Source organism: Malaclemys terrapin, chromosome 14, assembly GCF_027887155.1.
Source record: "Malaclemys terrapin pileata isolate rMalTer1 chromosome 14, rMalTer1.hap1, whole genome shotgun sequence".
In the NCBI taxonomy this organism is placed as follows: domain Eukaryota; kingdom Metazoa; phylum Chordata; order Testudines; family Emydidae; genus Malaclemys; species Malaclemys terrapin.
The window spans coordinates 41,187,126-41,214,649 of record NC_071518.1 but is presented as its reverse complement, the minus strand read 5'-3'; the positions used below and the strand labels follow the sequence as shown (position 1 = coordinate 41,214,649).

General features: G+C 50.4%; 1 protein-coding gene across 1 annotated transcript in view; it reads left to right on the top strand.

Annotated features, from left to right (window-relative positions):
- The window catches only part of HYDIN (HYDIN axonemal central pair apparatus protein), a 376,996-nt gene that overhangs the window by 73,003 nt on the left and 276,469 nt on the right, over positions 1 to 27,524 (top strand). Inside the window, exons 8-9 of the mRNA XM_054049428.1 lie at positions 7,049 to 7,232; positions 21,139 to 21,238. Coding sequence (XP_053905403.1) covers positions 7,049 to 7,232; positions 21,139 to 21,238 — 284 coding nt within the window. The remainder of the gene's footprint in view (positions 1 to 7,048; positions 7,233 to 21,138; positions 21,239 to 27,524) is intronic.

Below are 27,524 nucleotides of genomic sequence, written 5' to 3'. Positions count from 1 at the left end.
AAGCCCATGTTCAGTCATTCCTGTTCTTGAGTGGATTAGGGCAAATTAAATTTCACTCTAACCATCCAAGGCTGGGAATGCTCCACTGGCCTCTAGGGCAGTGGTTCTCAGCATTTTCCATACTGGCCCCACCTCTCATACAGCCTTTCTGTTTATCACCCAATAAATGCCATGGATGGATGGTTTCCATATTGGAATGGCTGCACATTTCTATCATAAAACGTTAGCAATGACAAAGCTAACGTCTAAAAAATGTCTCTACCAATGAGGCATCTCTTTCCTAACCTCTTTCCTAACCGTAGCCATTCTTCTTCCCTGGGCCCCGCTTGCCTTTCAGACTGCTTGCACTCCATAGGAAGGGTAATTTAAGGGCTTGGCATGTTTTTGGAACACTTTTCTCCTGTCAGTGAGAATTTATAGCTGGAGAACACCCAGACTTAACATGTGGGGAAAAGGTGGTTCAGCCTGCAGCAGTGACCTGGGGATGTTATTGCTGTTGCCATCCCTTGCTGAAGGCATCAGAGACTCATTCTTCAAAATGTCATTGCAAACAAATGGACAAAGGGACATTTCAAAGTCTCGACGAAGCCTGTGCTTTGGCATCCCCAGAACTGGGCACTTTTGGGAGCTCTAGGTTTTCCACTTGCCAACAGCACTTGTTTGCACATATCAAATAGCTTAGGGCTGCCTGCACCCCTCTGTTGAGGGGAGGGGAGCAAAGGCTGGCTGCTGGCCACAGAAGGATACTTGGGAGTTGCGTGGGTTTTGTCTCTGTGGGCTCCATCTGGGGTTCCCTCCCACCCTCCCTGACAGAACAGCCAGACAGCCTTTCCTGTTCCTCAATCATATCACAAACTTTAAAAGAAGGCCAAAGAGAGGTGGGAGTGAGGTGTGTGTGGGTTTCTCTCTCGGAACTCAGGAGTTAGGGATATCCTCCCTGCACACACACTCAGCACCTGAGATTTCACTTCCCTTTGCAGGTATGAGGTCATGGCAGACCGGTATAAGCGTGTATGAGAAGTGTGCTGGGAGAGTAACTAGTGTTCTGCTGCACTTGTAGGCTTGCTCCCAGTGTTTGCATGGCATTCCATTCTAGTAGTAGTGAGAGTTGCTAGCACAGAACAACAGTGCAGCAAGAGACAGAGAAAAATTGCAAGGACATATGGCCAACAAAAATGTCCCTAGGTCACAGGGCCAGTATGAGGGGAAAGTCCTGCATAGGTGAGCATGGGACAAAGATTTCATCTGGGATAAAATAGAGGGGGAGGGGAACTTTCTTCACTCTGGGACGGCTGTTGTCATATGTCCAGTTTCAACTGCACACTAATGGTTGCACTTAACAGCTTCAGAGGTGAATTTGGGAATTGCACTGAAAAGTCTAGGTGATTTGGGGATCTCGTCTGTAGCTTTTCATACTTGGATGGGAGTAAGTGTCAAAAAGCTCCATGTTAGCCACTGATGATCCTTAGACCGGAGCCAAGTTTTTAAAGGCTTCTGAGCAAATAAAGATCAACATAATTAGGTCAGCCATGCCTTGAAGGGCAGAACTAGTTTTCCACTGTTCTCTGTGTTTAATTACATAGTATATGATTTCTGTGCAAACTCACTGTTCCAAAAGAAAATCTAATGACCTTCTGTTTATATTTCCCTCCCTGGTTTCTTCTGCACCCCTTTATGCTCCTCCATCCCTAGCAGGCCCCTAAATGGCCCCCTCTAGGAATGGAAAGGTTTCCCTATAGCCAAACCCAACCAGGATTTTGTATGGGATTTTCTGATAACTTCCAGGTCAAGATTCCATTCTGGATTGTTTGCTTTCTACTAGTGGTGAGCCCAGTGGGCTGGCCTCCTAGCACACCCCATCCGCCTCCTAGCACACCCCTACAGTACAACACTCCCCTGTTTGCAGTGATTCTCCCACAGCGGCATTCACAGGAGTTTAAATTTGACCCCTTTAGGGGGGGAACAGAAGCTTGCTCTCCCCCTTCCCTGCCCCGGCCCCGGGACGAGCTCAATCTTCCCTCCCTCCATCCTGCCCCTCTCCTGGTCCTGGCAGGAACTCAATCTTCCCTGCCTCCGTGGCCCCAGAGCCAGAGAAGTTCTGTGTCCCCCTGCTTACCACCCCTGCACACACTCCTGTTTCCCCATCTTGAAAGATCAACTTGGAGGCTCCCGAAGATGAGAGCTCCAACCCATACCTTACCAGCTGCTGGCAACCTGCCCTACAGACCCCTCACCAAGTGCCCTGAACTGCTGCCCAGCTGCCAGCTTAGTTCAGGCTCAAAAAACATGCTATATGGGATATTGTGCTGAGCTTCCCGAAGCACACACTGAGATCAGCCAACTGTATGGAACCCAAATATCAGGAGTTAAACAGATTTGGTTCCAGGGCTAGTTCAAGCCAATTGGGGGCCTTTGTGAAGCCATCTTATTCAGCTCATCTGTCTGCAAGGCTAAAGGTTGAGCATGCATCTTCTATACTCCACCTGGTCCGAATTCTCTCTGCAGGTTCAGTGGAGCACCCAGAATGGAGAAAGGAGTGTTTGTGGAGTAGGGTTGCCAGGTGTTCAGTTTTCGATTGGAACGCCCGGTCGAAAAGCGACCCTGGTGGCTCTGCTCAGCACCGCCAACTGGGTTAGTAAAAGTCTTGTCAGCTGCGGGGCTAAGGCAGGCTAGTCCCTATCTGTCCTGGCACTGTGCTGCACCCTGGAAGCGGTCAGCAGGTCTGCCTCCTAGGCATGGGGGCCAAGGGGCTCCGCATGCTGCCCCCACCCCGAGCACCGGCTCTGCACTCTCATTGGCCAAGAACCACGGCCAATAGGAACTAGGGGGGCGGTTCCTGTGGGCAAGAGCAGTGTGCGGATCCTCCTGGCCCCCCCGCCTAGGAGCTGGACCTGCTGCTGGCCACTTCCGATTCACAGCACGGAGCCAGGACAGGAAAGGAGCCTGCCTTAGCCCCCCCCGCTGCGCTGCTAACAAGGAGCCACCCTAGGTAAGCCCGTGCCCTAACCCTGAGCCCCAACCCCCTGCCCCCCAAATCCCTCATCCCCAGCCCCACCCCAGAGCCCACACACCCGTCCCAGAGCCCTGACCCCTTCCCACACCCTAACCCCCTGCCTCAACCTGCAGCCCCCTCCTACACGCCAAATCCCTCGGTCCCAACCCCCAGCCTGGAGCCCTCACCCTCCTACACCCAAAACCCCTCATCCTCTGCCCCACCGCAGAGCCTGCACCCCCAGTTAGAGCCCTCACACACCTCAACCCCCTCCCCCAGCCCAGTGAAAATGAGTGAGGGTGAAGGAGAGCGAGCCACCAAGGGAGGGGGAATGTAGTTGGGGGGCCTCAGGGAAGGGGTGGGGAATGGGGCAGGGCCTTGGGGAAGGGGCGGGGCTAGGGTGTTCGATTTTGTGCGATTAGAAAGTTGGCAACCCCATTGTGGAAAAAGCTGGGGGTTGGTGCATGGAGGTTTCCTATTGAACAGATGCAATAAAAAGCAGGATGCGCCCAAGGGCACACATTATTGTCCCCACCTAGGGTGACCAGACGGCAAATGTGAAAAATCGGGATGGGGGTGGGGGGTAATAGGATCCTATATAAGAAAAAGACCCAAAAATCAGGAGTGTCCCTATAAAATCGGGACATCTGGTCACCCTATCCCCACCAAGCTCTCCGAACACAGCATCTTGTACTCCTCACCATATTGCCACTGCAGGATGAGCATAATCATCACACTAGCATTCCAGCCTGGTTTCTGCGGAGCAGACAAGACCCAAGAGGGCAGCATTGTCTAGACCAGCCCTGCTTGGCATCACAACATGATGTGTTTGTTGCCTGGCTGGAGGAGTGTGAAGGCACAAACCCATCACTAGGGAGGGGCGGCAGGAGAGAGCTGACCACCTGGCAAAGCCCTGACTGAGAGTCAAGGCTAGTGGACATGCCCAGGAAACCTTGCACCCTGGGACACAAAGAAAAGCAAAGGACTGGCCACTTATCCGTTCAGCCAGCTCTCTACTGCTGCCTATGTCCTGGGAGGGAGTCTTGGACTTATCACACAGTGATACAGGCTGGGTTCAGGGGCCCTGAATTTTGTGGCAGGAAGCTATCCTGATACACAGCATTTTAGATCAGCTGTAGAGAGAATTTTCCTATTGAACTAAATGCAGAGCTAGTCCAAGGGATATTTTCAGCACTGGTGTTGGTGACAGGGTCTGCCTGAGGCTCTGTGTGAAGTTAGCACTAACCATGAGCGAACTGTCTTTCTAATTGTATTTGACTTTTGAAGTCACTGTCCTGCTTTCATTTCCCTGCCTGTTTTGTTACATATGGTGCTTTGCACTCTCTCCCACAGAACTGTCACCCCGTGGCTGCTTCTAGCTAGGAAAGTGGGGCATGCAGCACCTCTTTGATTGGATACAGCAATGTTCCAAGCAGGAAGAGACTTGCCATGGCGAGATGGAGTGTTAAGCTTTCCCCTGCCCAGCCCAGAGAGCTTTACTCCATGAAACAAATGTTTGCTGACCAGCTGTGAAAGCAGGGTCACCATCTATGGCAAAGGGGAGGGAGCCACCTCTTCTTTTCCCAACCCTCTCCGGCTCTAGCCAAAAATATATTTAATCCTCCTCAACCCCCATGTTCCTACAGCTAGATAAGGATAGTTAAACAACCATGCATTTGTGAACAAATACATATGGCAGGAAGGCAGGTCTAGTAGTTTAAGTATAGCAATAGCATAGAATAGCAAATATGGCAGGCGACCAGCTTGGCTTAACAGAGAAATCTTCAGCGAGCTTAAACACAAAAAGGAAGCTCACAAGAAGTGGAAACTTGGACAGATGACTAGGGAGGAGAATAAAAATATTGCTCAAGCATGCAGGGGTGTAATCAGGAAGGCCAAAGCTGGAGATGCAGCTAGCAAGGGATGTGAAGGGTAACAAGAAGGGTTTCTACAGGTATGGTAACAACAAGAAGGTGGTCAGGGAAAGTGTGGGCCCCTTACTGAATGGGGGAGGCAACCTAGTGACAGATCATGTGGAAAAAGCTGAAGTACTCAATGCTTTTTTTGCCTCAGTCTTCACAGACAAGGTCAGCTCCCAGATTGCTGCACTGGGCAGCACAGTATAGGGAGGAGGTGAGCAGCCCTCAGTGGTGAAAGAACAAGTTAAGGACTATTTAGAAAAGCTGGACATGCACAATTCCGTCGGGCTGGATCTAATGCATCTGAGGGTGCTGATGGAGTTGGCTGATGCGATTGCAGAGCCATTGGCCATTATCTTTGAAAACTCATGGCAATCGGGGGAGGTCCCGGATGATTGGGAAAAGGCAAATATAGTGCCCATCTTTTAAAAAGGGAAGAAGGAGAATCCAGGGAACTACAGATCGGTCAGCCTCACCTCGGTCCCTGGAAAAATCATGGAGCAGGTTCTCAAGGAATCCATTTTGAAGCACTTAGAGGAGAGGAAGGAGATCAGGAACAGTCAACATGGATTCACCAAGGGCAAGTCATGCCTGACTAACCTAATTGCCTTCTATGATGAGATAACTGGCTCTGTGGATATGGGGAAAGCCGTGGATGTGATATATCTTGATTTTAGCAAGGCTTTTGATATGGTCTCCCACAGTATTCTTGCCAGCAAGTTAAAAAAGTATGGGCTGGATGAATGGACTATAAGGTGGGTAGAAAGCTGGCTAGATTGTCGGTCTCACTGGGTAGTGATCAACGGCTTGATGTCTAGTTGGCAGCCGGTATCAAGCAGAGTGCCACAGGGGACTCCGCATGTTACCATCAAGTGGTAGAAGCTGTGGAGCAATAGGAACGTAGACACGCAAGTCCCGTTGACTTTCCCACTGTTATTCAGTCTTATTCAGTCAACTTTCAAAAATCCTGTTCTTCAGCAGCGTCAAATGGGGAGGTGTAGCGGGGTGGTCACCTGCTCCTGCCCTGAAGGCAGGGCCAGCTCCAGCGTTTTTGCCGCCCCAAGCGGCGAGGGGGAAAAAAAAAGCCACGATCAGCAGCACTTCGGCGGCAGCTCTACTGCGCCGCTTCATTCTTCGGTGGCAATTCGGTGGCAGGTCCTTCCCTCCAAGAGGGACTGCCGCCGAATTCCCTGCCGCCGAATTGCCGCCGAAGAGCCGTACGTGCCGCCCCTTTCCCTTGGCAGCCCCAAGCACCTGCTTGCTGCGCTGGTGCCTGGAGCTGGCCCTGCCTGAGGGGGTATAAAGATAGCCCTGGGAGAGGGCTGTTGCAGGGGGGAGCAGCTACTGAGCTGATTGGGGAAGCAGCCGCAGCTGGGCCATGCCCCAATCAGGCCTCAGCTGGCCCTATATAAGAGGCTGGGATCCAGGCGCTCAACAGTCTCTCTCTAGCTGTAGAGGGAGACAGACCTGAGCAGAGTACCTGAGTGGAGCAGGGCTGGGGAAAGGCAGAGGAGCTGGGGAGCTCTAGCCTGGAAAGCCCCAGGCTGCGGCCTAGCAGCAGGCTAATGGGTACTGGGGGTTGCAGAGGGCAGCCCAGGGGTAGGCAATGGCAGCAGGTCCAAACCCAACCTTGCCGGTGATGAGTAGGCTGACACTGCAGTCTGCCCCAGGGCACGGGGGCTAGACAATGACTGGCAGTAGCTTTATACTGAGGTGAGGTGGGGGTAGTGGGTGGGGGTTCCCCTGAGTGGGGAGATCTGGAGAAACAGTGGGGGTACTGCCAGGGTGCAGCACCCACTGAAAGGGTCACCTGGGGTCCTGGAGGGACACTGGGGCCAGGGTAGCGTGACACCGGTCGACGGGGTGCTCCGGAGGCTGGAAGCTAATTCCCTGAGATGACCAGCAGGAGGCGCCTCAGGGGTGAGTCCCGGGGGTTACAGGAGGCTACTGGCAACTGAGCTTGGAGAAAAATTCCCCATCATGCCAGTGATTCAGTTACCTCCTCTGTAGTGCCGTGGGATGCTTCCTCATGCACCACACAGCAAGTGCCATCCCCCATGCATTCAAGTGACAGCCTTTAGCAATACGTTGTTTATTAAATTCTCTGCTTCGTTTGTTTCTCTCCCTTTGGTTTCAGGCTCTGTTACCAACGGCAGACCCAGGAAGAGGATGGGACTGATCCATTTCTGGAGGAATGCAATGCAGACCCTATGTTCCGAGAGCGCCTTTCCATTCTCTCCCGCTCCTTCCAGAACCACAGGGCAATGATGCAAGGAGACTCCATGTTCTCCTCTGATAATATCTGTGCTATTGAGCCAGTGGTAAGTGATAGCAGACTGAGAACACTCCCCAGAATGGATCAGACCATAAACAATAAAGACATTGATTAGTTGATGTACTGAGGATGTCAGCTTTGCAAGTTTTGCAGCTAGATTTGAAGGGCACATTGTAAGGTCATTTCTGAACTGGGGTCTTCCATGAATGATAAGAAAGTGCTCTCATCCAAACTATTGCATTAGATCTACAAGTTGATTTCTAGCAGGCAGTGTGGTCCAGTGGTTAGGGAGTCTGAACTGGGTTCTATTCTTAGCTCCATGACTGAGTTGGGTAAGTTACTTTAGTGCTCTTTGCCTAAATTTCCCCATCTGTAAAATGGGGCTAATGATACTGACCTTCTTTGTAAAGAAAAGCTTATACATAGGCGCTAAGTATTATTATTAGGACACTTCGCTCTACATTTATTTAGCTTTCTTTCCATAGCAGGTGTTAATGGAAATGTGGCTATTTATTCTCTGCACCTACATAACATACATTTGCAATTTGCGTGGTTCAGAGAGGTGCTGATTTGGGCACATCTTGCATATGTGGTGTTTCAAGATTAATAAATCATACATTGGCCAATGCAGGTCACACATTGACTCTAAGACCAAGAGGCCTTTTAGGGATACAGGCCCCAATTCAGGCCAGACAGAAGCATGGAGGGTTAACTCAATGCAATTCCATCCATACAACTTTGACTCACCCCATGTCTGAATTTGCCCTAAGGTTTCATTCATGAACCCTTCCACAAATTGGCACATTGGACTAGGCTTTTTGATTTTAAAGATCTGTACTTTTCAAAACAATCCTTGCCTTTTTGTTTATATCTCGTGTAGCTATGTGAAAAACAGGCACTTCAATTAATTGGAGCCCTAATTCTCTGAATGTTTTCACTGTCTGATGCCAGCAATATGTGTTCTTTTTGCTGAGCAATGAAACAGCATTCTCTTTTGAGTAAGCCCTAGAATAAATCCAACATCTTCTTTCTAATAAAATATATGAAACTAAATGAATCAAATTCTATTCTCAGTTACTCCATTGTTTGTCTGGAATAATGCCATTTATGACCATAGAGCAGTTGTCCCCAACCTTTTAACGTCCAAGATCACTTTTTGAATTTAAGGGCAACCCAGGATCTACCCCGCCCCTTCCCCAAGGCCCTGTCCCACTCACTCCATCCCCCCCGCCCAGTCATTCGCTCTCTCCCCCACCGTCACTCATTTTAACCAGGCTGGAGGAGGGTGTGTGGGCTCTGGGCTGGGGCCGAGGGGTTCACAGTGTGGGAGGGGGCTCTGGGCTGAGCCTGGGCAGGGGGTTGGGGTGCAGAAGGAGGTGAGGGAGGGAGACAGTTTGGGTACAGAAGGGGGCTCTAGGCTGGGGCAGAGTGTTGGGGTGCAGGATGGGTTTCAGGGTGCTGGCTCCAGGAGGGGGCTCAGGGCTGGGACAGGGGTTAGGGTGCAGGAGGGGGCACGGGGTGCTGGCTCTGGGAGGGGGTTCAGGGCTGGGATGGGGGTTAGGGTGCAGAAGGGAGCATGGGGTGATGGCCCTGGGAAGGGGCTCAGAGCTGGGGCTTGGGGTGCAGGATGGGTTTCAGGGTGCTGGCTCCAGGAGGGGGCTCAGGGCTGGGACGGGGGTTAGGGTGCAGGAGGGGGCATGGGGTGCTGGCTCTGGGAGGGGGCTCAGGGCTGGGACGGGGGTTAGGGTGCAGGAGGGGGCACGGGGTGCTGGCTCTGGGAGGGGGCTCAGGGCTGGGACGGGGGTTAGGGTGCAGGAGGGGGCACGGGGTGCTGGCTCTGGGAGGGGGCTCAGGGCTGGGGCTTGGGGTGCAGGATGGGTTTCAGGGTGCTGGCTCCAGGAGGGGGCTCAGGGCTGGGACGGGGGTTAGGGTGCAGGAGGGGGCACGGGGTGCTGGCCCTGGGAGGGGGCTCAGGGCTGGGGTGCGGCCTCCTGCCGGGCAGCAGTTACCTCCAGCAGCTCCCAGTCGGCGGCACAGGGAGCCTGCCTATCCTGGCCCCACGCCGCTCCCAGAAGGGATTAACGTGCCCCTGCGGCCCCTGGCGGGGGGAGGGGGCAGGCAGCACGTGGCCCCGCATGCTTCCCCTGTCTGCAAGCACTGCCCCCACAGCTCCCACTGGCCACAGCTCCCCATTCCCAGCCAATGGGAGCCGCGGAGGCAGTGCCTGTAGGCAGGACCAGCGCACCGAGGGAGACCCCTGCCCCCCCGCCCCTGGGGCTGCAGGGCAGCACTGGCCACTTCTGGGAGCAGCAGGGAGTCTCTTAGTGGCAGCCCCGTTGTGCCGCTGGAGATTGCAATCAACTGGGAGATCCTCTAGAATCGACCAGTCAATCGCGATGGACCGATTGGTGACCACTGCCATAGAGCCACTCCAGAGGGACACTGCTGTCACTGAGAGCAGGTGCTGCGCAGTCATTGGCTTTTTGTTACCATTTCAAAAGATCTCAATTTTGCTCATCTAGTCCCAACTCTGTTGCACTCTCATCCTCTGTCTCTTTATTTTTCTGACTCTTTGTCATTTAAAATCCCACCTCTGCATCTCTCTCCTCGTTGGTTCTAGTGCTATTGGGTTAGGCTTTGCATTGAGGAAAGCATCCAGATCTTGACTAAATGTAGCCTCTTCCTAAGGGAGATATGGCTTTGGTTGTAGAAGCATCTGTTGAAGCTGTGTGTGTGGCTCGTTGGATCAAGTCAGCACCTCTGCCCTTATTTGCAGGTGTTGTTGTGTTTAGAGAAATGACCATAGCAATGTTGGTTGATAGAGTTAACTTGACTGACAATAAAAAGGAAAAAAGATCAATAATGTCTTAATTATCATGTGAATAATAAACATTTTGAGCAGCCTTCCAAGCCTGTGGAAAACAAACTGTTATGCAACTCTGACTTTCCGACTGCATCTTGCATTTGGTTTAATGTATTTTTTCAAATAGACGTGATATGTCAGCAATAGCTGTGATAGAAGCCCAGGTGGCTACCAAAGACATTGATCTTGCTGTTTGCTGCAGATTTTTTTGTTTGTTTTTTTTGCAGCATACTGTGCCATTAGCTGTGAGTCACATTGGGAGCACGGGGGAGCTGACTCCTTGGAAATGGAAACCAAGGAGGACAGGGATTTGCTACCATCGCATTGTCCTTGACAAGTCACCACTGTCTTGTCATTGCCTTCCTGATTAATGCTGATCCTCTGGAAATCTTCCTTTCCAGGTTGTGATAGTGCTGCCATTTTTGTAGTAGGCAAGGAGAGGCAAGTGTGTATAGGAATTGTTAGTATTCCAGAGGCTCTCCAATTCAGCTGGACACCTGGGTGGCTTGTTTAGTGGCACTCATTAGAACAAGAGGCCTTTTCTGATCAAGTTTTTGCCAGGAGGAGTCACCACTATTGTGAGTGATAGCATCCATCCAACCACCCCATTGTGTTTTCAATGAGGCTTCACTTACTTGTGGGAAAAACACAGCACAGCTGTTGGGTTTTTGAACTCCTTTTTTTATGATGGGTCTGAAGGGATGTGTTTGCAGTCAGTAGCTCCTCCTTGAGTTCCATTCCCAGCTCTATTGCTGATTTTCTGTATGGCTTTGGGCAGATGACTTCACCTCTCTGCATCAGTTTCACCCTTCTATAAAATGGTAATAGCCATGCTCTACCTCCCTCCCAGGCGGGCTGTGTGAAGATAAATCAGTGAGGACCAACTTTACACAGTGGCCTTTCATTATATATGCTTCAGTTTTGGGGTGCTTAATTAGGGTTACCATATTTAAAATATAAAAAAAGAGGATACTCCACAGGGCCCTGGCCCCGCCCCTTTCCCCACCCTGGCCCCGCCCCAACTCCGCCCCTTCCCCCAAAGTCCCCGCCCTAACCCCCCCTCCTCCCTCCCAGCCACGCGAAAAGGGCTGCCCAAGCGCTACCGGCTTCACGGTTTGCCGGGCAGCCGCCAGACCCTGCACCCCCGGCCGGCGCTTCCCCAGTGCCGCTGGAGCCCGGGAGGGGAAGCGCCCAGCCCGGGGGCACAGGGTCTGGAGGCTGCCCGGCAAACCATGAAGCCGGTAGCGCTCGGGCTTCGGGCAGCCCCTATGCCTCCGGACCCTGCGCCCCCGGCCAGGCACTTCCCCTCCCAGGCTCCAGCTGCTCTGCTCCTCCCCTGACTCTTCGGCTCTGTTTAAGAGCCAAGCTGCCCGAGTGCTACCGGCTTCGGGCAGCCCCCTTGCCTCCGGCCCCTGCGCCGCCGGAGCAGAGCAGCTGGAGCCGGGGAGGAGAAGTGCCCAGCTGGTGGCTGGGGTCCAGAGTCAAGGGGGCTGCCCGAAGCCGGTAGCGCTGGCTCAGGCAGCTTGGCTCTTAAACAGAGCCGAAGTCTGAGTCAGGGGAGGAGCAGAGCAGCCGCGGGAGAGGAAGTGCCTGTCCGTATTTTTCCCGGACATGTTCGGCTTTTTGGCAATTCCCCCCGGACGGGGGTTTGAGTGCCGAAAAGCCGGACATGTCCAGGAAAAACCGGACGTATGGTAACCCTAGCTTAACTTCAGATAGCCTAGGTTCTGATTTTCAGAGCTGATGGGAGCCACCAGCTCTTTTTTTTTTTTTTTTTTTTTTTAGAGTTCTGGGTGCTCAGCATCTCGGAAAATCAGGCCCTAGATGTTTAAAGGTAGGCACTCAAATGTAACGCCGCTTTTGGATATGTGGCCTGTAACATCTATAGAGTGCTTTGGACTTGTAGAGTGCTATATGTGCTAAACATTGCTTAGAATGCCTGTATTGCACTGCTTTCCACCATCTGTAACAGCGCTTGTGTAACACTGACCGACCCTGGTTGTCGGCGAGCAGGATCGAACTTGGGACCTCTGGAGCTAAAAGCAGGCGCTTCTATTGCATAGGCTAGAAACCACATAGCTATTAGCTAAGGCTGTAGAGTGGGCTCATTAACTCTCTCTAAGTGGTCTCAGTGGTTCTAGCGGGGACAGAAGGTGTGTGGGTTTCACTTGTACCTCCGTTTGTGCTATATCATGATACAACAGCCCTTTGCGTTGTATACCATATGGCAGTTGTCTCTTGTCTCTGACTGCCATTAAGCCATATACGCTAAAATATCATGCTTGCAGTTTTATATCTGTTATTTCTTTAGGAGTAGGTGTCCCCTGTAGCTTTCCACATGTTGATTCAAGTATTGTCCTATAGAGGACTTGGCTGCCCAAGCTAACCTATCCTCATCTAAAAACGTTTAGAAGCACATATACCTGTAACAGTTAGTCTGAAAGGGCATGTAGTGAAACATAGTCTTTTAACCAGCAGTTTCTGTTCTCCTATGGCTTTACAGAAATGTACAGAGACTCTTACAGCTCCCAGGAGAAATAACTCTCAGTATTTCTCTAGTTTACAGCCTGGCATACGCTAACACTGAAAGAAAAAATGGTGAAAATTACTGAGAATTTTATCCTTTTGAAAAAGTGTGTTTGGGTGTGCATGTGTGGCTCAGGGAGATTATCCATCCAGCTAGCATGTGCCTTTTGGAGTCACACTGACTGGCTGATTGACAAGCCCACTGACAATTGCAGTGAAGGTGGCTTTTTTGGTTCCCCGCCCCACAAATTCTGCTGAAATGTTCACTGCAAACACCCAGAAGCTTTGAGAGCTCAGGCCTCGTAGTTAGTATGGGCAGGTTTGCTTTTGACTGAAGGTATGTATGAAACATTCCAGCAATAATGCCACATTAAAAGGGTCCCTAGGAGAGCTGTCTAGTCTATTTGAGGGTAGGGTTCCTCTGGGCACTTAGAGAGTTAATGAGTCTGCTCTAATATCTAGTTGGCTTTTGGCTCATGCAGTAAACTCCAGAAGTCCTAGGTTCAATCCTGCCTGCTGACAACCAGGGTCTGTCTGTCAGTGTTACAAGCTGGGGCTTGTCCAGGATTTCAAGTGGGAAGTCTCTGAAGCTCGGGGTGCGCTTTGATAACAACTGGGGTCTGTCAGCATTACATGTGCATGATGTGCCTACATTTTATATAGTTTTTTATGAATGCATTTATATTTAAAATGATAAAAAGGAGCCTATCCAAGGATGTAGGCACCCTAACATTGATTACATGACAGTGAGATCCTAGTAGCACTGAAATAATCAGTCTGTCAGGAGTCCAGACAGACAGCTACAGACATTCATTTCCACCCCTCTACCATTTTGGGAAGCGCTCCCTCAGCCCTCTCCCCAAACCCTCTCAAACAGGTAGCAGCATTCCCAGAAGGTCACCAAATGCAGGCTAGTTTGGACCAAGAGGGAGAGTAAGTGCTGGATACCAGAACCCACACAGAGAATGCCCTGCCAACCACCCTCTCTAGTGACGGGGATCCAGATCCGATGCCCTTGATGACTGCAGCTATGGCAGTATGATCTAGATGAGAGAGTGGTCCTCCAGGCAGGCTGGTTGCAAGCCATTTGGAGTATGTTCACACTCCAGCTGGGAGCTGGATAGACAGACACGTGCAAGCTCTGCTTACGGTGGTATGCTAAAAAGAGCAGTGTGGAGGCTGAGCTAGCCACCCGAGCTCAGACCCAGAAGGTTGGGCTTGAACTTGGGTGGGTAGCTCATGTTGCCATTTATGCTGCAATGTTCCTGCTGCTGTTGTTAGTGGGCTAGCGCAAGTGGAGCTAGAACGAGTTTGTCCATGTGGGCTGTGAGGCATGGGCCCAGCTGCAGTGTAGACCTGCGCTCGAGCACCTTAAACTCCACCTGGAGACTAACAGCCAGCCAGAGCAGATCCTGATCACTGGTGTCATAGCCGTCTAACACAATGCTTTGCCAAACAAACACGTTTACGCATTTCTACAGCAGTGTCAGTCTCCAAATAGCTTTCTGGTGCAGCCCCAGGTACAGCACATTCCATGGTCTAATCCTGAACTAACACAAGCATGGATAACAGTGGCAAGGCCTGCATCCAAAAGGAAATGTAATCCCTTCCTAGCCAGACACATGGCAGGTGCATCTCCTTTTTTGGAGCATGCACTCTGAAAGCTTCCTGGAAATGTTCCCTTGAGCTAGCTGGACTGAATGAGAAGCCATGTAACGTTCTTTACTATCCAGTACACTGGACTCAAATTCCCTGCCTAAAACTGTCTGTGGTGCTCCACCATGAATCAGAATATTACCTCCAATTGTCTGCCTTGGGACGACCCAGTGGTATTTTTGCCCAGCTGTATGGAGTTCAGTACAGACTCTTACGAAATGCTGTGTGTCTAATGGAGATTGGTACAGATGCCATAATGGAGGAAGTGGGGGGACAAAGGAAATAAAAGAGGCGCTAAATGCATAGGGCCAGGTCCATCCCTGGTGCAACTCCAGTTCAATCCACGTGGCCTATGCTTTGCACGTCTATTTACAGCAGAAGAAAAACTGGAGAACAGAATTAGGGCAGCAGGCATTAGAAATCCAGAGGAACTACCCCATCACTGCACCGTGACACAGATGGATTCCAGAGTCACCACAAGCAGATGGGATTCACCCAAGGGAATTACAGGAGTGAAGGGGTGGGACTTTCAGAATCAAGCTCGCAGATATTGAAGTTGTCATAGAGCAAAGGCAGAGAACAAAGAGCATTTAGGGAGGCGGATATAAAGCTATCTTTAAAAAAAGAGCAGCAGGTGTGATGCTGGTAACTGCAGATTAGTTGATTTGACCTCTGTTCCAAGTAATGTAGTTAAATCAATCATTACGGATAACATGGTAGGGCGGTTCAGCTGGAAATGAGTTGCCAGGCAGACATCAGCGTTGGTTTGTGGAAGGCTAAATCTTGTCAGCTAAATCTGATTGACTTTTGTGAAAGGCCGATGAAATGGGTAAAGGAAAAGCAGTCATCATTTGTCTGGATTTCTGTAAAGTGTTTGATAAAATGTCACATAGAAATCTTGCAGATAAAGCTAAGAAGACAGGCATTGATCATCTGGATTACAAATTGGCCATTGGGAAGGCCGCAGAGGGGAGTTGGATATGGAAGGAAAGGAGTGGAGTCTTGCATTGCTGGGGATTGGGACCCATTCCAATTTGTACATAAGACATTTGGAAGGCAGGACAAGCTGTTGATGGTACAAACTACACCTCTACCCCGATATAACGCGACCCGATATAACATGAATTCAGATATAACGCAGTGAAGCAGCACTCCGGGGGAAGGGGGGGGGGCTGCACACTCCGGCGGATCAAAGCAAGTTCGATATAACGCGGTAAGATTTTTTTGGTTCCCAAGGACAGCGTTCTATTGGGGTAGAGGTGTGCCAAGGATGTCAGGGATCGTCAAGGGGATGTGAACAGAGCAGGGAAATAGGACAAAGCCCGGCATAGTGGAGAGCAGCAGCCTTGAAGTTACATTTTGGTGGGGTGATAGTGAGTGACAAATTATATGGCACTGGGGAGCCAGCTGGTTGTCTCCAGGCATTTGAAAGTTTGGGGTTTTACTAGGTGTGGCATTTCTGTAAAGGAAGCACTGGACTGTTTGAGAGTGTTAGCTGGACTCCCTTCAATACACTTTCAACTTTCACTCTTAAGCAAATATTTTCTTGGGGAGTGTCAGGTGATATGTTCACTTTCTCCCATGTCCACCCCCTCCCTTTCCTACATATTTCTCTCCTGTGTCTGCTTTTCCATCATTGCAGGCCAAAACAAGAATCACAGCAGGAAATGAATGCAGTACCGGGAGACTCCCAGCAAACGTGGCCATGTAACTCCACTGTCCTCCTTCATCTTTTCTCCTAGCCAGGTCCAGTTTGTCTGTCCACTCAGCCTCTGGAACTCACCCTATCTCCCCACCTTCAGATAGTCGGTGGTGGTACCCAGGGTTTTCAGAACCCAAAGCAGTGGTAACTTAACCGTTTTTCTCCAGGCGGAGTGAGGAATAAATCAATGGGGGCACAGCTCATCCATCTAATAAATGATTGGCACAAGCAAAGTCTGAAATGGTTCTGAGGGATCAGCAGCCTGGCTTCCGTCTGACTGCTGAGGAACATCGGTGTCAGATCCTTGCCCAGAGGAAAGCTTCCTTGGACTACTTCAAAGCACTTTCTAACTAAACGTTTTATAATTTTTCTCCAAACAAAGCACATGACTCATAATAGCCTCTAATAGGCTAACAATTTCCCTAGCAACTGCCAATAATAATTCGTCTCCTTATCAGCAAAGCATTTCTAATCATAACAAAAACAAAACTTACATATTAGAGGCACCTAAAACCAAGGTCATTGTCCAAGCAATCCTTCTACAGTATTTTCATGGAACTTTCACTTCTTCTCCCAACCTCCCATTCTGATAACAAAACTGCAAACCTGCAGTTATTTGGCCTTGCCTCTTAGGCTTAAGATTTTCCTAGCTACATGATGTGTGGTTTTCAGCTGGCAGTGGCTTAACATACAAAATTGCTGACTGCAGTACTGTCAAATTCTGGAGTATGCTAAGGAATGTCAAATTCTGGAGTAACCGTTTCCCATCTGTTTCTAGAGCAAGGAGAGAATCTGGTTTAATGGGGCTACAAGCCAGGGCCCCTGGGTTCCATTGACTCCCTGTGTGACCCTGGGGAAGTCACAATCATATTTTAAAGGCATTGTCCTTTTTCGATCCAATTGCTAGTCAAAGTTTGGGGCCCTGGGAATATTCCAGCTGGGAGCATAAATTGATGGCGTCTGGTACGCTATTTGATGCAGTGTTGCTTATTTACAAGGTTATGTGCCTCTGAACGCAGAAGCCACTGAATAAAAGGAGCAGTTTGTTAGCTTACAGCCCTCAAGTCTCTTTAGCAAATATGAGACCCAAAAGTTCTCTCTTGATTTCTCCAGGGTCACTGTGCTCACATTTGCTTTTTCGCCTCTCTGTCTCTCTGTGTTCTTGTCCTCCATTTTTGTGTAATCTCTCTTCACACACACACACACACACACCCCACACACCTCTACCCAAAACAATGCTCAGGGCGAGTTCATACTGCTCTGTTGTCTTTGGGGATGGCTCATGCTTACAGGTAGGTGTGAATTCACCCTTCAATTAACATATCAACCTCAACCCATAACAAGGTTTAGCTCAGCTCATAACATTTAGGTGTCTAACTTCCTGAATGGGATGTAGATAGGGTGACCAGATGTCCTGATTTTACAGGGACAGTCCCGATTTTGGGGTCTTTTTCTTATATAAGCTCCTATTACCCCTACCCCCTGTCCCGATTTTTCACACTTGCTGTCTGGTCATCCTAGATGTAGATGCCTATGTAGCTTTACAAATCTGGTCCTTAGTTTTTCTGTGCCTCATGAGCCCCAGCAAAGGGGGGTTGTGAGGATAAATCCAGGAAAGATTGTGAGGTGCTCAGATACTTTGGTAATGGGGCCAGAGAAGTACCATAGAATAGACAGAGAGATTCCCAGCTCTGACACTGACATGCTGTTTGGTCTTGGGCTCTGTGTCTGTTTCCCATAGTGGAAAACAGGAAGAAACCCATGTTTCCCTCACAACAGGCTTGTGAAGCAACATTTGTTAGAGTTTGTGAAGTGCTCTGAAAACCTCTGATGGAAGCAGCTGGTTTTTAATGTAGCCCTTTTTCCTAGTTCCAGCTTTCAACAAATTACAGTGTCTTTATTCAGAGCCAGCAGTGTTAGCATCCAAGTTGTGCTAAGGATTGAGGCGTCCAGAGAATGAATCTCACATGGCACCATAGCTTACCTCTCCTTACCTTGATCGCGTTAATGTAGGTGGTAAATAACAGCTCACAATCCACAGGCCAGTCACTTGAAATCCAGACCTGTTCACAACGGGAAAAGACTGCAACTTGTTTTGGGGGGCACTAATAACGAGACTAAATTGGCGTGGCCTGAGAGCGTCTGCTGACTCTGGCCTGTTTACCACGTCTATCCCTGGCTCTAGACCCAGCCTCCCGAACCTGTGTCCTGTCGAGTCTGTCTCCCTATCAGTCCCATTACTGAGCTTGGAAATGGCGGGGTAAGAGTGCAGTGTCAGTCATAACTATGTCACAGACATGCTGGCCTTGGATTTCATCAAATCCCAAAGTCAGCCAAACCTACTCAGCTAGAAAACCACACTGTTGTTAGCAAGGGCGCCTGTACTTTTTAATTCTCTCTCTCTTCTGTATACGTTTGTTTTTGCTTGTGAGTTTCATTGCACTTGCTTCCATTACACCTGTCAGCCTTTGAGTAATGAGCAAGCCAGCTTGAGGAGAGTGGGTTTTAGGGCTCGACTGGCTTGCAATCCACACGAAATCGACAATAAAAAGGCACTTTGTTGTGCAGTCAGTCCAAGAGCCTGAGCCTGCACCATTGTAGTTACAGGAGATTTTCCATTGCTTTGACTGGAAGCAGGATTGAGCCCTAAAAGTTCCAAGCCTGATTTGGATTTCACCGAAGTGTAACTAACCCCATTGGAATCAATGTAAGAGTGAGCCTAGCTGGACAATGGGTTCTGGACTGATCAGGTTTCTGAGGTGCTCTAGGAAGCATTCCATCGGGATTTTTGCATTTACTGCTGTGTAGCTCTAAGGAACTGAGTTTCCTTGACACAGCTCCTTTTCTGATGTTTTTAAACCCTGCTGTGTTGGGTTGAACATATCCCCACCTTCCTTCCCCTGAAGCGGCCGGAAAATACCTGCCCTGAAGCAAGCTGCCATGACTGAAAGGTGAGGCTGAGAGCTGGGACTCACAAAGGAGTAGTGTTTGGGCTATGGCAGAGGCCATGGGTTCATGGAGGAAAGCACACTGCCTGGACCCTGGCCTGAGAGGACTTTTGCACCTGGGCTGAACAGCACAAACGTTAAGATACACAACATTTAGCTTGCTTTGGACTCACTGGGTCGTTATGGTGCTGACTCCCGGTGAGCCAGAGGTATTTGCTGCAAGTTAACCCTTCCAGCCATCTAGAGGAAACCTTGTTTGACATCTGCAACTGTGTCGTGCCTGGCTATGTGAAGCCCAAAGTCTGCTGAACCCTGACAGCCCCAGGCCCTGACATAACTCTCCATACTCCTTGGCACACATAGACCCACACTGACAGTACCCTAACGCACCATCACCAGTTTGCTGTCTTGTATGGTAGGTCCTACAAACGCTAATGAAGAGAATACCATGGATTGCCCAGGGTGACAGTTTTGAAATAGGACCATTCTCACTTCTCAGTTGCCATTTGCTTTCCTCTTTCCAGTGGCAACATCCGTGTTCCAGTTGCAAGCCTGCGGGCATCCTGTTTTCCTCTGCTTTATACCCCCATCCTTTTCTAATACCTCCATCATGATCATTGTCCTTCTGGCCAGGGGTTAAGGTGATTTTCTCGTCCAAGTACATCAGTGATTTTGCTTTTATTCAGCTGATGGGTTGGTATTAGGGCTAATTTACATGAACATTTGGTCCGCAGCAAGCTGGTGTGTAAATCTTCTCTGTACTGCTCGTTGTGCTCTGAGTGTCTATGTGAGCTACTGGGCAGGAACAGGTCCCTGTACGCAATGATCTACCCCCATTTTGAAGCAGCGTAGATCAAAGCACGAGGGAACTGTTTGGGCACATCAGCAGGATGCACACAGACACTGAGTGCGCAACAGGCTGGTGTGAGGGAGTTTTACACACCAGCTTGCCACGAACTAAGCGTTCTTTGCCTTTAAGGGACTGAATCGGTGGGCTCTGCAGCTTTCTGCTCTGAGGATCACGACAACCAGGATGGAGAATCCGATCTTACTGCTTAGCCACTGAGACAGCCCTGACCTAGTCCTTTTAAAGAGAAATGTACAAAGTCAGAGAGCTGTTCAGATGTACATTAAGCCTCATACAGTAGATAGTGTGGCAAACAAAATTTGCTGCATACTGCATGTGTCCATACACCTGCTCTGGGAATAGACTGCCAGGATGTGAAGTGCTAGAATTAGTTATATTTAACTGGGGGAATAGTAGAACAAAGAGCACTGAATAATTATTACAGACTTGTATTAACTAAGCCAGGGAAAACTATCATTTGTGCCTCAGTTTACCTCCCCTGCTAGATTAAAGCCTCAGACAACTTGGGATGGGTTTTGTTTTGTTTGGAGCTATCGGTATAGATTTTACATTTCGTTAAACTTGTGTAAATCCGTAGTAACTCCTTGGAAGTTGTTGAATCAGGGTGAGATCAAAATTGGGCCCAATGGCTCTATAATGAAATGAGCTGCTGTCTATGGTTTACAGGTAGTATGCAGTATTGTTGTACCCGTGTCGGTCCCAGGATATTAGAGACAAGGTGAGAGAGTTAATATCTTTTATTGGACAAAGTTGTGTTGGTGAGAGAGACAAGCTTTTAAGCTCCACAGAGCTCTTTTATTCATAACTTTGCTAGACACTAAAAATCATGGACTGAATAGAGGAGACACTGCCTTTATGTCTATAACAACAATCTATAACCCACTAACAATCCCCACCAACTGCTCCCCCCCACACTTCCTTTCCTCCTTATGACCCGAGGGGTGTTAACAGGCCACTTCACCTTGAACGGTTCCTTGAAACATGTATTAACTACTTATGCTAAACAATCTGTTCCACCTTGTCTTTAGTGGTGACACTCTGATTAAGTTTCCCAGACCTAAAGATGAACTTTGTGTAAGCTCGAAAGCTTGTCTCTCACCAATAGAAGTTGGTCCAATAAAAAGTATCACCTCACCCACTTTGCCTCTCTATGGTTTACAAGGTCAGTCTTCTAGATTTCTCTAGTATGCTTAGCCAGGCAGTAGCATCAGGATATAATATTCATGCTATCCTTGTTATTTATTGGTAGAAACCTATACCATGAAGTGCTATTAATAAGGCAGTTATATTTACAGTATGTTTAATAGTAAATCCATGCCTTCAGTTTTGTTTTTTTTTAACATGTGTATCTGTAGTTGAAACTACTCTATCCTTCTTTTTTTGTTTTAGGAAGGAGATGTTTGGCCAAATTCCACAGCTGAAATTAATGTGATCTTTAAGCCCCGAGAAGCCAAAGTCTATCACAGAACCATCTACTGTGACATCTCAGGTACAGCATTCCCAACGGCACAATAAGTATAACATACGTATGTGTTTGGTTTTCATGTTGTGGGATTGCCAACACTAGCCCTGGTGTGAGGCTTTTCTGGTGGTGCTAAGCTACACCAGAGGCAAGGCTTCAGGATGTCTGAAGTCACTAAATACACTGAGATCATCTAGGTCAAAATAAGGTCTGTCATTGTGTTATATGGACCACATAATATAGTAGCTTTCACTCAGATTTTCAGACAGTTACAAACTTGGCCTGTGGCTCCCATTCATTGCCTTGACTATGGCTCATATGGCATGACTGCATACATGGCAGGGCCCCGTCCTAAAGTCTGTTGCCATGCAGCCAAGCAGCAGCCCCTCTCCCTAGGCAGTCTTGCCGAGCCTTACGGAATGGACTGGCACGTGTGTCAGTACTAGCAGGACCAAGTCCTGAAATCCTAATGCTTCTCTCCCTGCATGTGGGTGGAGAGGAGAAAAAGTGAGTCTAGATCAGGGGTGGACAAACTACGGCCCGCGGGCCAGATCTGGCCCGTCAGGGCTTTGGACCCGGCCCGCAGGATTGCCACCCCTGAGATGCTACAGGCCCCGCACTGCTCCGGGAAGCAGCCGGTACCACGTCCCTGCGGCCCCTGGCACTGCCCCCCGCAGCTCCCATTGGCCGGGAACGGGAAACCGTGGCCAATGGGAGCTTTGGGGGAGGTACCCGCAAGCAAGGGCAGCGCGTGGAGCCCTCTGCCCCCCCTCCTCCAGGGGCCGCAGGGACATGGTGCTGGCCGCTTCTGGGAGTGGTGCGACATGGGGCCAAGGCAGGCAGGGAGCCTGTCTTAGCCCCACTGCGCTCTGCTGCCACCCCGGAGCCGCTCCAGGTAAGCAGCGCCGGGCCGGAGCCTGCACCCCGAACCTCTCCTGAACCCTAACTCCCTGAGCCCCCTGCCACACCCCAACCCCTGCCCTGAGCCCCCTCCCGCACCCCAACCCCCTTCCCTGAGCCCCCTGCCACTCCCCCACACCCCAACTCTGTGCCCTGAGCCCCCCTGCACGCTGAACCTCTCCTGCACCTCAAACCCCAACTCCCTGAGCCCCCTGCCGCACCCCAATCCCCTGCCCTGAGCCACCCTGCACCTCAAACCCCTCCTGCACCCTAACTCCTTGCCCTGAGCCCCCTGCCACACCCTGCACCTCCCTGCACCCCAATCCCCTGCCCTGAGCCTCCTTGTAGACCCTGCACCCCTCCTGCACCCCAGCCCCTTGCCCTGAGCCCCTTCCTGCACACCGCACCCCCTGCCCCAGCCCTACATTCATGGCCCTGCATGCAATTTCCCCACCAACAATTTCCCTCGGGCCAAAAAGTTTGCCCACCCCTGGTCTAGATGCATGCAGCCCCCTAGGGACTGAGTGCAATGCTTTCCAGGCCCAGTGCAGCGGAGGCTACGCAGCATTTGCAGCTGAGAGCCACCTGTGTCCTGCTCCCTTTGACTGTATGCACATCTCAGCTAGGGTTACCATTCGTCCGGATTTACCCGGACATGTCCTCCTTTTCGCGCTAAAAATAGCGTCCGGGGGGAATTTGTAAAGCACTCACAATGTCCGGGATTTCCCCCTCCCCCGGCAGAGCGAGCGGCTGGGAGGGCTGCAGAAAAATCCCGGGCTGGACTCCTGAGCGGCCGTAGAGGAGCCGGAGCCGCCGTGCATTCTGAGTTGGCCTCTCCTGCAACCCGGTCCGGCAGCACTGTGCAGGGCCAGGGATCGGGTTTTGTTGTGCAGGGCCAGGGACCGGGTTTTGTTGTGCTGGGGAGCGCAGCCACGTGTCCGGCTCGGCTCGCACAGAGCCCAACACCCTGTTCTGAGCAGCAGGGTAAGGGGGGCAGGAGAAGGGGCAGGGAGGTTCTGGAGGGGGCAGTCAAGAAACGGGGGGGGGGCTTTTGGGGGGGGTGGAGAAAGTTTTGGGCAGTCAGGGTACAGGTAGGGGGTAGGGTCCTGGGGGGCAGTTGGGGGGGGTCTTAGGAGGGGGCAGTTAGGGGACAAGGAACAGGGAGGCTTAGGGGTGGGGTTCTGGAGGGCAGTTAGGAGCAGGGGTCCCAGGAAGGGGCAGTCAGGGGACAAGGAGCAGGGGGGTGGGGAGCTGGGAGTTCTGGGGGGGGGCTGTCAGGGGGCAGGAGTGGGGAGAGGGATCGGAGCAGTCAGGGGACAGGGAGCAGAGAGGTTTAGATGGGTTGGGAGTTCTGGGGGGGGGCTGTCAAGGGGGCAGGAGTGGGGAGAGGGATCGGAGCAGTCAGGGGACAGGGAGCAGAGAGGTTTAGATGGGTTGGGAGTTCTGGGGGGGGCTGTCAGGGGGCAGGAGTGCGGAGAGGGATCGGAGCAGTCAGGGGACAGGGAGCAGAGGGGTTTAGATGGGTTGGGAGTTCGGGGGGGGGGCTGTCAGGGGGTGGGGAGTGGTTGGATGGGGCGTGGGAGTCCCAGGGGTCTGTCTGGGGGTGGGGGTGTGGATAAGGGTTGGGGCAGTCAGGGGACAAGAGGCAGGGAGGCTTAGATAGGGAGTGGAGTCCTGGGGGGCAGTTAGGGGCAGGGGTCCCAGGAGGGGGCAGTCAGGGGACAAGGAACGGGGGGAGGGTTGGGGGTTCTGGGGGGGCGGGAAGTGGGAGGGGCAGGGGCGGGGCTAGGGCGGGGCTCCTCCCATCCTCTTTTTTGCTTGCTGAAATATGGTAACCCTAATCTCAGCGGACACTGGCATGGAAGCATCTTCTGCTAGGAGTGACTGATTCACTGTCCCTGCCTGTTACCCCTTGTGGAGAAAGCCATTAAACTCTGCTGTCTGAAACCAGCATGAAACATTCCCGGAACTGGGCAGTTCCTCTTGGGCTTGTTGCCTGTCCTGCCCAGCTTGCTGTAAGGCACTCCTCCTGAGCTGAAGGCTGTGGAGGGGTCAGTGGAACATTGTGGGTTTCCTAGTGGAGTATTTCCCTGTCTGGGGGTTTCTGAGATGGAGGGAACATCAAGCCCCTGAATTGATCTGTTGACAGCCAAACTCCCGCTGAGCTGCTGGACAGTATAATCTGGGGTCTGTGCACAGTCATTTGTTGACTTCCATAAGGCTTTAAGCTAAAGGATACAAATGTCATGCAAGTACTTTTTACTTACATAGTAATTGCATGGGGTTTACTTGGCAAACATCACCTCCAGTAATTAAAGAGGGCTTCTGTCTTCCCATCCACCAGCTGCAAGGGTTGGTCTTCATTCCTCAGCCCTACTGAAGGAAAGATTTGTTTGAAAAGCCCTTGCCAAGGAATCCCACGTTTGACATTCTGCTCCTTAGCCTGGGCATCTAGGTCTCCCACCAGTGGAGTATTAGCTTTCTACCGGAGTCCCCCGGTGTGCTGCAAAGGGATTCCACAGGCTTTTTCCTTGCTGACATCTGGAACAAAATCCGGCAGTCAGGGAAGAGCCTTAATAAATGAGCAGATTGCAGAGAGAAAGGAGAAAAGCCGCTGCATGATGCAAGCTATTTACAGGCGGGGGAAATCCACCCAGTTAGACTGACAGTAATAGCAGAACTAGAACTCAGCAAATAATTGCAGTGATTAAGAGGAGGGATGGTCTTGTGGTTAAGGCTCTGGATTGGGACTCGGGAGATCTTTGTTCTTCCACAGCTTCCCTGTGAGAGCTCAGGCAAGTCACTTACTCTTTCTGTGCCCCAGCAGTCCATCTGAAAAATGGCAATAACAAACCTTCCTTTGTCTAACTATGTAGATGATAAGATCTTCAGGGCAGGGAGAGGGGCTCTGATCTTGACTGAGGTCTCCAGGGGTAACTATAATGCAAATAATAATCTTTAATCAATTATTCATTGAATTTTGCATCTTATTCTAGTTCACAAATTTCTCTTGTGTATTGAGTACCATTCACAAATTTCCTCAGTGAATAATGCACAGAGTGCTTGCAAGCAGCTCATTAGGAATCTTTGCAGTTCTTACTTTATTAGGCCCGGATCTTGCATTAGAATTATGCAGGCAAATCCCTGCACCTTTATGAGTGGGTCTCTGCATAGGTCCACTTGCACAGAGGCCTTGGCTCATTACTGTGTCTTTCTGTCTCTGGATCAAGTGATTGCGTAACTAGCCAATACAGCATAGCTTGCAAATTTGACAGTTAAGGAGAGAGGCCATTTGAAATTTGCTTTTGGCAAATATTTGAGCTCAGAATAAGCTTTTCTAGGTATACATGCTAGTAAAACTTAAGCTCTGAGTGTTTGTCGAAAACAAACATGGAAGAGCTGCGAACAGTCCAATTAAAATTCACGTTCAGATTTGACTGAGTATGTACAGAGATTTCTTCCACTTTTCCATTAGCTCAACACAGCACATATCCGGGTTCTGTACCCTGTGAGGTAAGTCAGGAGGTATTAGGAAAGGAAGTAGCCTTTTCATAGGTAAGATTGCATCCAGCTTCCATTGTAAAGCCCTATTTGAGCACCTCTTGTAGGACTGAGCCCTAAATTAGATCATATTGACTCAGTATGGAAAAGCTCCATTGGATTCCTGAGTCTAGTGCCAGTCACTCCTTTAATTTAATAATCTGGTGCTATGTCCATCCCATTTATTTGCACTGTAAAGAATAGCTAAAATGAAAGTTATAAAGAAACCACAAAATACTGCTTTTCCATAAACAATATTTTTTTATTTAAAAACCAGGTTAAATTTGTTAAATGACCACAGTCTCCTTGCCTTGCCTTGTCATTTATAAAACCCAAGGACTTAAAAGCAAGGAAGTGACCATTTAAGGTCACTATAAATCTTATGCCCACACCGACCTGGATTAACCAATGTGTCCTCTATGCACTTGCACAGGGCTTCCATCTCAGGGGACCCCCCAACAACCAGCAAAATACCCTTGCATCAGAGCGCAACACCACTCACTCAAGTTTGGGCCAGCCCCCTCCCCACCCTGCCCCTGTCAGGACGGAGGGAGGAGTGGCTGTGCCAAACCTGAGTGGTGCAAGAGCATGTGAGTGCGGCTCAGGCAGCAGGAGTGAACGGAGCTGGCTGGCCAGGACTGGGAGGATCCGCCCTAGCCTGGGATGGGAGCAGAGCATTGAGCTGGGGGCAGCGGGCGCTTTTGAGTGCTTAGGAGGGTCCCAGAGATGGTGGGGGTGAGGGTAAGGGTGAGCTGTAGGTGGGCTATGGGGTGAGGGGTTGAGAGTGAATGGGGGATGGTGGGGGGAGTTGTGGAGGATGTGTGGGAGTGGGGAATGTTGGAGGAATGGAGGTGGGGGGTCAGGGTGTTGGGGGTGAGTGGGGGATGTTGGAGGCTGGGGCTAGTGACATTAAGGTGTTGGGAGCTGTGGTGAGCAGGATGTATGTCAGCACTGCTGGGATGTGTGTGAGGGTGGTCAGGATAGGTGGGGCTGGTAGAGGGTTGATGGTGTATATGTGGGGTGGGAGGGGGATTCAGAGGGCTGTGGGAGATGGGAGGGAGTTTCAGGGGACTGTGTGTGGAGCAAGAGGGACATTCAGGGGGCTGTGGGTGGTCTGAGGGGCATTCAGGGGGAAGTGGGGGCAGGAAGGGCATTCAGGGGGCTGTGCATGGAGCAAGAGGGGCATTCGGGGTGTGTGAGGGGCTTTCAGGGGCTCTGTGTGGGTTGAAGAGAGAGGGGCATTCTGGGCCTGTATGGGCCTGGGTGCTTGGTTGTCTAGTTTAGGGAAGATGGGGGACCTAATTTCCATAGTGCACAGGCCCCCACAATTCTGTAACAGGGCCTGTGCCCACATATTATTCCCATCAAATTCAAATGGCTATAGGGCAATTCACTAGCATGCATGGAGTCCAAGTAGGATTCTGACAATGCTGGCAGCCAATTCTATAGTAAACTAACTAAAGATTTATTAGCTAAGAAAAAAGAATTGCAGTTATTGAGAGATTAAAGCAGGTAAAATATAACAATAGATAAATGACAGTTTGTAACTCCAAGTGGTGGCAATGATGTAATAAACTGCCAGTTTCCCAAAAGTCTTTCAGGGCTACCTAGAATAATTCTGGGAATCTCTGTCTTCTCGTTCAGTTATTCTGTCCTAGAATCATAGAATATCAGAGTTGGAAGGGACCTCAAGAGGTCATCTAGTCCAACCCCCTGCTCAAAGCAGGACCAATTCCCAGCTAAATCATCCCAGCCAGGGCTTTGTCAAGCCGGGCCTTAAAAACCTCCAAGGAAGGAGACTCCACCACCTCCCTAGGTAACGCATTCCAGTGTTTCACCACCCTCCTAGTGAAATAGTTTTTCCTGATATCCA